This window comes from Solanum verrucosum, unplaced genomic scaffold, assembly GCF_900185275.1.
Source record: "Solanum verrucosum unplaced genomic scaffold, falcon-dt-bn FXZP01000071.1, whole genome shotgun sequence".
Lineage (NCBI taxonomy): Eukaryota > Viridiplantae > Streptophyta > Magnoliopsida > Solanales > Solanaceae > Solanum > Solanum verrucosum.
In genome coordinates, this window is record NW_026020118.1 from 691,755 (window position 1) to 701,544 (window position 9,790).

Consider the following 9,790-nt stretch of genomic DNA (forward strand, 5'->3'; position numbering starts at 1 on the left):
TCCTGTTCGATGTTAAAAAGTACTTTTGGGACGAACCATACTTGTTTCAAGAGTGTGCTGATCATGTCATTAGAAGGTGTGTTCCAAAAGAAGAAGCGCTAGAAATTCTCCATGCTTGCCATACATCTCCAGTAGGAGGTCACTATGGTGGTGTTCGCACCGCCGCTAATGTTCTCCAAAGTAGATACTACTAGCCGTCACTCTACAAGGATACACATGAGTTTGCAAAGAAATGCTCTAAATGTCAGCAGTAAGACGGAGTCTCTAGAAGACACGAATTACCTCTCACTCCTATTTTAGAGGTCAAGCTATTCGATGTATGGGGGATCGATTTCATGGGACCATTTGTTAGCTTATTTGGAAATAAATATATCTTAGTGGTTGTAGATTATGTTTCCAAATGGGTGGAAGCCATCGTACTTCCAAACAACGAAGGAAAAAGCGTTGTCCAATTTCTGAAATGCTACATCTTCGTAAGATTTGGCACTCCGAGTGCAATCATTAGCGATGGGGGATCCCACTTTTGCAATAAGTGGTTCTCAATGGCACTGAGTAAATATGGGGTGAAACACAAAGTGACAAATCATCCCCAAACAAGTGGCTAAGTCGAAGTGTCGAATCGGGAAATCAAAAGCATCTTGGCAAAGATAGTAAATGTCAATAGAACTGATTGGTCTAGGAAACTCGATGATAGACTATGGGCATATCAGATTTCTTATAAAACACCTATCGGTATGTCTCCATATCAGTTGGTTTATGGTAAGGCTTGTCATTTGCCCGTCGAGTTAGAATATAAGGCACTGTGGGCATTAAAAGCTTTAAATTTGGTCTGGTCAAAAACTTCAAGGGAGAGAGTAGAGCAGTTGAACGAACTGGATGAATTTAGACTCAGATCATATGAAAGTTCAGCCATCTATAAAGAGAAGATGAAGAAATGGCATGATGCTCAGATACTCAAGCGGGACTTCAAGGTAGGAGATTGGGTTTTGCGATACAACTCGCGACTTAGACTTTTCCCCGTAAAGCTCAAATCCAAATGGTCTGGACCGTTTAGAGTAACGCGAGTGTTCATCAATGGTGCCATAAAAGTTGAAGATCAGGAAGGACCTCCATTTACAGTGAACGGTCAACGTCTGAAATTGTATCCAGGGGATTGTCAAGATATTTCGTTTGTCAAAGTGGTATATCTGGAAGACGCCTGAAGGCGCTGCTACGTTATGCCGCGACGTTAACTAATGCACTGTTTGGGAGGCAACCCAAATTCCCTTTAATTACTTTATTTTTATTATTATCAGTTCTTATTTCTTGGTAATATAATGACATGTTGTTTGTGCAGGTGAAAGTACGCGAAGTGTTTGAAAAGTGAAGGATGGCAAATAATAGATCCTGTCGGCGAGTTGCCGAAAGGGTTGGCGAATTCGACCTTATTTGTCGTTTGACTCAAGACCTCGTCAATACTAAACTATGTAAAACTCGGCGAGATTTGGATATTATTTGCGAATCGCCAACCATGTCGGTGATCACGATAAAAACCGCCGTTTGGACCTTCTCAATGACTGAAGAAAATGCTCGGCGACACTCCAACTGATCTGGCGATTCAGACTAATATCGCTGAGTACGCATAAATTGGATGACACTTGAGTAAAGCTGAAACAAGGTGGCTGTGAAGCATTCAGGAAAATGGTTTGAAAGTAGGCGTGGTGGGTGGTTTAGCGATGTTGTGGAGAGCTTGTTGAATTACTCAATGATTCGTTTAACGTCCCTACCTCGTCGTGTTTTTAATGCTAAAATGGTGGAAGGTCTACATAGAAAAGTCGCAGAAGAACCATGCCACCCTGGCAGATGGAACAACCGCATAACCATGATCACTTCTTTACCTTTCTATTTGTCTTACTTTTTTTTAGTGTTGGGTACATTTATTCGCATTTGACGACAACTGCTTTATTTGTGGTGGGATGAGCCCCACCTTTAGTGTGCTATTTGTGTTCGTGCTTTGTATATATATTTGGGTTGTTCTGTTTAAAATTGTTGCTACACTGCTTTTCTGTGGATGCTTGAGTTTGTGGATCCACTTATTTTTTATTTATTTTCTTATTGCAAAATGATTTTGACCCTTCCGAATTTTTTTGAATTTTTTGCACATTTTTGCCACCTCTCATGTGTTGAATGTGACTGTTCTTTGGCAAAAATTTGAGTCTCGATTTTGATCAATACCGATGACTTGAATAGTGCTCTCAATCGAACAGACATGAATATACGGCTACGACGAGACCAAATGAAGTTACATAGACAATATGTGAACTCTTTGCATCTCGTTGTGATTAGCCATGTATCGAATTGATTCTCTTATAATGACCGTTGTACACTAGAGAAAGTGTGTGGTCTTGTTTGACTTAAGTGTCGATGCCTTGTGTGATTAGCTTGCTTTGAACCTTGCTTTAATAAACCTAGAATTTTCCCTGTTAGTCTGATTGATTTAGAAAGGTGTGCTCTTGAAATGATCTTAGGCAACTTTAAAGAGTGAGAGCCAAATTTGACATATACCTCTTTTGTGACCTACCCATGAGCGTGTGAAACTCTTTTGAACACCCTTTGAGCCTTACCTTTCTTTGAAAGAACCGTGATGAACCCTAGACCTTACTTGACCCACTATCTATAATCCTCTTGATTTGTGGTTTAGCGAATAGCCAACTTAGACCAAAAGCCTAAGTTGGGGTGTGGTAAAAAGGAAAAGGAGAAGTCAAGAAGTGCAAGAAAAGTCCTCCTTAATCCTTGGTGTTGCCGAACAATGGAAACCCTTTGAAAAAAAACATATTTGTGGAATAAAGTACCAAAGAAATCGGGTTTCCAAGCAATCCATGGAGGTGAATAAAAAGATGACTTAGAAGCACTAGAAAAGGAATTGATAAAGAAAAGAAAGTAATGCCTTCAGAACACCACATCTCAAGAGGATGAAAAGTCACTGAGCCTAAATGACCATACCTTTGAACTCATCCCCATTACAAGCCTTAGAAAGACCTTTTTGATCTTTAGTAGGCTGAATCGGAAGTCGATTGGAAAATAAGAGCAAATCTATGGGTAAAAACATGCATTGTGTTCCTCTTTTTGAGTGTGAGCGTTGCATCTGATTCCTGATCTTGAATTGATTAACCTCTGTGTGTGAATATGGAATCATTCTTTATGTGAGAGCATTTAGATACTTCATATTGAGCTTGATTGCACAAGTAGCAAGTATTGCGAGCATGAGAATCTTTGGAAATGTTGTGTCACAACTTGAATCTTTGAGTACACAATTGATTGTCCTCAAGAAAACTCAAGTTCAGTCGTTTAACAAGGTGTCTCATATAGCGCATTCGTGAGTTAGTCTTGTGTAGCACTATTTGAGACACCTTGTTAAACGACTAAACTTGAGTTTGCTTGAGGACAATCAAAATTTTAAGTTGGAGGTGTTGATGAGTCCACAATTTGGACTCATTTAGGGCTTTATTTTGATAAGAATAGTGTCCTCAAATACTTATTTTGTCTCAATATCTGATGAAAACTCTTAAGTTTCAGGTATTTGAAGTTTTAGTGGAAGCATGGACACTTAGGCACAAAAAGGAACAAAAAGGATGAAAAGAATGAAGAAGTTGAAGCCTGAGCATCGCCAAACACACTTGGCGATTCGCCGAAGGGACGCACTCTGCCCTTTGTTCAAGTACGCGAAGCCTTGAAGGAGCAGGATAAAAGAGGCGATGAAAGGAGCAGTCGATGTTTCGCTTAATAATTCCGCGAAGTAGTACTAAGTTGCCCAATGACACAGAGCACGACTATGCTGAAGGCTAGTGCAAGACGACGAAGAACTACACCAAAGGGCGAATCGCCGAGTTATCGGTGAATACGACTAACCTCGCCGAAAGATTCACCAACACTATTTTCTAAAGTCTATAAATACTAAACTTATTATTAATTTTCACCAACATTTATTTTAATTTCTAGAATATAATAGTACTTTTTGGGATATTTTCTCTCAAGTTTTGAGAGGGTTTTTGGGAGACTTGAAGAATGAAGGATTTCATCTTCCCCAAGTTGGAAGTGGGTCTTCTCCATTCTTCTTCCTTTTCTTAAATCAAGGTTTAATTACTTATACCCATTTGATTTTAGTATCATTTTAGGTCTATTTTGTTATTTCTTGATGTGTGGCTAAAACCCCCCATTCTTGGGGTGTTATTTAGCAAGTATGTGTTGATATTGTTGTTGGGTCTTGCTTGTTGATAGGATAGATGTATTTTAATGGTGATTTCACCTAGTGGTTGTGGTTTAATTTAATAGGTTTGTAGTTGCAAATACAAAAGCACCCATGTGTTTTCGGCTTGCCCAGAGAGGGAGGTCGCGAAACCAAAACCGCTATATTGATGGCCTAAGAAGTGGCTCGACATGAGGTTCAACCCGAGAGGGTGAGCCCTAGTCCCATATCCTAACACTCAGCTCGAGAGAGTGAGTGGGGTAAGGCGTAGGCTGGCCTTAATGCGACAAATGGGTGTCCGAGAGGAATGCATTTGAAACGGGGTAAGTTTCCCGAGAGGGAACTTATTTCCATCTAAAGCTTAGCCTAGTCACTATTATGTTGCAAATTTCCTATTGAAAGCATGTACCCAACGTTTTGTCTCAACTGCGGTCACACCCCAAGAACTTCTCCCAATACTTGATATTCCTTATTTTTGTTATTTTCTTATTACTTGTGACGAAACCCCCAGTTGATAGTTGACACCTTTGTGTCACCCCTTTTCATTTATAATGTTATTAATCGTTAATGTCTTTAGCTATTACTAGTTTGAACTAAATTTTATTTTTCTACTAATTCTCAAAACCACTCCCTTGGGACACGACCCCAAACCTTGGTTGGGTTACTATATTATCAACGATCGTAGACACTCGTACTGTAGGTTAGTGTCATTGGTCACGATAAGCATCATAGACTGAGGTCTGTACGATGTTGGGTAATCGAAAGAATGAGACACATACACTTATATAAGGTGAAAACATCGGAGAACGTGTTTCATACCACGTGTGTCAAGCGATCAATAAGTCAATGGAAGAATGGTTTCTGCTTTTTCATTATGTGTGACCATCTTGGTCACCAATCTTCTTTTTAGGGAGTCGGAGACGATCGAAGAGGTATCAAAATAGGAACTTTCGATCAGGGAGAGCTCAACAAGGTCGAGGCCAAGATGATGGATATTCCAAGGAAGATCAAAGTAGATGAATGAAGTACCTGAAAAGTTAAAATGTCTTTTCAATGAAATACCCTTTGACCTTTAGTTGTTTCTTGAAGTTTCAATCGATGTTGCTACTTTAGCTTGTTACTAATAGCCATGAATGATTCGGCAATGCAGTACATGTCTAGGAAAATAGTTGAATTGGAACAGATAGATTCAAGAAAAAAGGAAAGACGATTAATTGAATAATAAAACTTGTACACACAAGTCAGCTATTGCCCTAAACATATAGAGTGTAATTGTGTGTATAAATTTAAACATGAACTCTAGTTAACCTCTTTAAGAGGATGAGGGATCGAATAAGTAACTATTGAAGTAGTGAATGCAGTCTGGGGTATTGTGGGTAATGATATCCTTAAAACAGTAATGAATTATTTCCACATGTGATTGAATTCCTATGTAGGGCTTGTAAAACCTTAAAGTTAAGATCTTGATGCTCACAGGTTGCACGAACTACTTGTCGTATGAATTGTGTGTTTAGTTGATGTTGTGTTAGCTTGGGTTTTGTCCACCATGTGCGAGTGGGAGATGTAAATTTTGGATTGTGGGTTGCCCATGGGGACCGACCTGACCCGATCCAGCCCAAGATTGTTTTTTTTTCTAAAAAAAGAAGAAGAAGATAAATACTAATTTTAAAAAGAGTGGAACAGTTACATAGTAACTGCTCCAACGTTAATATGTTCTCCTTTGTAAATTAAGTTTTTTCATTTACGCTTGAGAAGAGTGAAAGAACAGAAACCAAAAAATAGAGAATTTTTTTTTGGGAACATCAACAAACAATAAGAGATTTAGTTTGTGAATCATAAACTTTGATTCTTGAGACTTGATGAGTCCACAAATTGGACACATTTAGGGCTTTATTTTGATAAGAATAGTGTCCTCGAATGCTTATTTTGTCAAAATATCTAATGAAAACTCTTAAGTTTCAGGTATTTGAAGTTTTAGTGAAAGCATGGACACTTAGGCGCAAAAAGGAATAAGAAGGCTGAAAAGAACGACGAAGCTGAAGCTTGAGCATTGCCAAGCACACTTGGTGATTCACCAAAGGGATTTACTCCGCCCTTTGTTCTAGTACGCAAAGCTTTGAAAGAGAAGGGTAGAAAAGGCGATGAAAGAAGCAGTCGTCGCTTCGTCGAATGGTTCCGCGAAGCAGTACTATACCGCCCAATGGTCCAGAATGTGAAGGTGCTGAAGGCAAGCACGAAACGATGATGAGACAGAGGAAGGGCGAATCGCCGAAGTCATTCAGCGACATCCACTACTAAAAAAACTGTGAATACCGACCTAGAAATACCGACCTCCGGAGGTCGGTATTCCTTGAAATACCGACCTAAAACCGACATCCCAGCTTAGGTCGGAAAAAGCTTGGTCGCTATTCAATACCGACCTCTGGAGGTCGGTATTTACTGACCTCTCGAGGTCGATTTTTATTTTATGTCGGAATATTCATTTTTTTTAAATTCCGACCACTGGAGGTCGGTATTTTTATTTTTGTAATGTTGAAATTCCGACCTCCGGAGGTCGGTATTTTTATTTTTGTATTTTTGAAATTCCGACCTCCGAAGGTCGGTATTTTTATTTTTGTATTTTTGAAATTCCGACCTCCGGAGGTCGGTATTTTTATTTTTGTAATGTTGAAATTCCGACCTCCGGAGGTCGGTATTTTATTTTTGTAATGTTGAAATTCCGACCTCCGGAGGTCGGTATTTTTATTTTTGTAATGTTGAAATTCCAACCTCCGGAGGTCGGTATTTTTATTTTTGTAATGTTGAAATTCCGACCTCCGGAGGTCGGTATTTTTATTTTTGTAATGTTGAAATTTCGACCTCCGGAGGTCGGTATTTTTATTTTTGTAATGTTGAAATTCCGACCTCCAGAGGTCGGTATTTTTATTTTTGTATTTTTGAAATTCCGACCTCCGGAGGTCGGTATTTTTATTTTTGTATTTTTGAAATTCCGACCTCCGGAGGTCGGAATTTTTATTTTTGTAATGTTGAAATTCCGACCTCCGGAGGTCGGTATTTTTATTTTTTATTTTTGAAATTCCGACCTCCGGAGGTCGGTTTTTTGCTGGCAAAACAGGCAGCAAATTGCTGCAATATTTAGTTGCCCACCTGCATATTTATACCAAAACAACCCAAAGCCAAATAAGCTTCATCCAACCAAAACAAACCAAAGCCAAATAAAATTCATCCAACCAAAGCCAAATAAACTTCATCCAACCAAAACAACATAATATTTTCAACATATACAAACTATTTCAAAATAAACTTCATCCAACTTCAAAATAAACTAAAATACGATCAAATTAAACAATTCTAAAAATATAGAAGTCTAAAATGTCAAATAGATACAACTACTCTTCATCACCCTCACTCTCCTTATCATTCTCATCACCCTCATGATCAGATCCATCACTGCTAGCCGGACATGGAGGAAGAATATTTCCTGATTCAAAAAGAAAAGTTAGTTGGGCCTGAAGCGCTGCATACCTCTTGTTCTCTACCTCCTTTGCTGCCGCAATCTCCTCCTCTCTCTTCTTCTCTCTTTCTTCTCTTTTCTTCTCTTTTTCGGCTACAGCAGCAAGTTCGGCATTGAGATAAGTTATCTTACTCTCCATTGCAGATATTGTCTCTCTATCCCCACCATCAAAGCTTGAGGATGATGAACCACAATACCAAGACTTCTCACATTTTCACAATTAACACACGGACACCTAATCAATCTTGAATTTAAAAAATCATCAAGTGTCATTGCATGATTTATAAATCTAGTGACACCTTCTGCAAATTCTGGAATCATACCCGCTCGACCAGGATTGTTTCTATTATACATCCAACTATGATCAGGATTCATCTACACAAACAATAATGATAATTTTAATTCCATCAACTAAATAATATTTGAATTTATTTAAACAACTTAACCACTTTCTAAGTCTAACTAGTTTTGACATATTTATTTTAACTTATTTAAACAACTTAACAACTTTAACTAGTTTAGTTTTGACTTAATTCGAACAACTAAATCCACCAACTAAACCACAATATTTATTTTAACTTATTTAAACAAACTTAACTTTTTAACTTTAACTACATTAGTTTTGACTTAATTCCAACAACTAAATTCACTAACTAAACCGACATTATTTATTTTAACTTATTTAAACAGCATAACAACTTTTGAACTTTAACTACATTAGTTTTGACTTAATTCCAACAACTAAATTAACTAACTAAACCGACATTATTTATTTTAACTTATATAAACAACATAACAACTTTAACTAGTTTAGTTTTGACTTAATACAACAACTAAATCCACCAACTAAATCACATTATTTATTTTAATTTATCTAAACAACTTAACAACTTTTTAACTTTAACTACATTAGTTTTGGCTTAATTCCAACAACTAAATCCATCAACAAAACCACATTATTTAATTTAACTTATTTATACAACTTAACCACTTTCTAAGTCTAACTAGTTTTGACATATTTATTTTAACTTATTTAAACAACTTAACAACTTTAACTAGTTTAGTTTTGACTTAATTCGAACAACTAAATCCACCAACTAAACCATAATATTTATTTTAACTTATTTAAACAAACTTAACTTTTTAACTTTAACTACATTAGTTTTGACTTAATTCCAACAACTAAATTCACTAACTAAACCGACATTATTTATTTTAACTTATTTAAACAACATAACAACTTTTGAACTTTAACTACATTAGTTTTGACTTAATTCCAACAACTAAATTAACTAACTAAACCGACATTATTTATTTTAACTTATATAAACAACATAACAACTTTAACTAGTTTAGTTTTGACTTAATACAACAACTAAATCCACCAACTAAATCACATTATTTATTTTAATTTATCTAAACAACTTAACAACTTTTTAACTTTAACTACATTAGTTTTGACTTAATTCCAACAACTAAATCCATCAACAAAACCACATTATTTAATTTAACTTATTTAAACAACTTAACCACTTTCTAAGTCTAACTAGTTTTGACATATTTATTTTAACTCATTTAAACAACTTAACAACTTTACAACTTTAACTAGTTTAGTTTTGACTTAATTCGAACAACTAAATCCACCAATTAAACCACAATATTTATTTTAACTTATTTAAACAAACTTAACTTTTTAACTTTAACTACATTAGTTTTGACTTAATTCCAACAACTAAATTCACTAACTAAACCGACATTATTTATTTTAACTTATTTAAACAACATAACAACTTTTGAACTTTAACTACATTAGTTTTGACTTAATACAACAACTAAATCCACCAACTAAATTACATTATTTATTTTAATTTATCTAAACAACTTAACAACTTTTTAACTTTAACTACATTAGTTTTGACTTAATTCCAACAACTAAATCCATCAACAAAACCACATTATTTAATTTAACTTATTTATACAACTTAACCACTTTCTAAGTCTAACTAGTTTTGACATATTTATTTTAACTTATTTAAACAACTTAACAACTT

At 36.0% G+C, this 9,790-nt stretch overlaps 1 protein-coding gene across 1 annotated transcript; it reads left to right on the forward strand.

Moving 5' to 3' along the window:
- Positions 1-734: 734 nt before the first annotated feature.
- Positions 735-1,366, forward strand: LOC125825701 (uncharacterized). Its single transcript, XM_049505013.1, has 2 exons — positions 735-1,181; positions 1,337-1,366. The coding sequence occupies exons 1-2, from the start codon at positions 735-737 to the stop codon at positions 1,364-1,366; spliced, it is 477 nt and encodes a 158-aa protein (XP_049360970.1).
- The last annotated feature ends 8,424 nt before the right edge of the window (positions 1,367-9,790 follow it).

Bases quoted from the DNA above. Each gene is read 5' to 3' on its own strand.
- LOC125825701 (XM_049505013.1), top strand. From the start codon at position 735: ATGTCTCCATATCAGTTGGTTTATGGTAAGGCTTGTCATTTGCCCGTC. The intron at 1,182-1,336 runs GTATATCTGGAA...TTGTTTGTGCAG, and splicing joins ATATTTCGTTTGTCAAAGTG to GTGAAAGTACGCGAAGTGTT.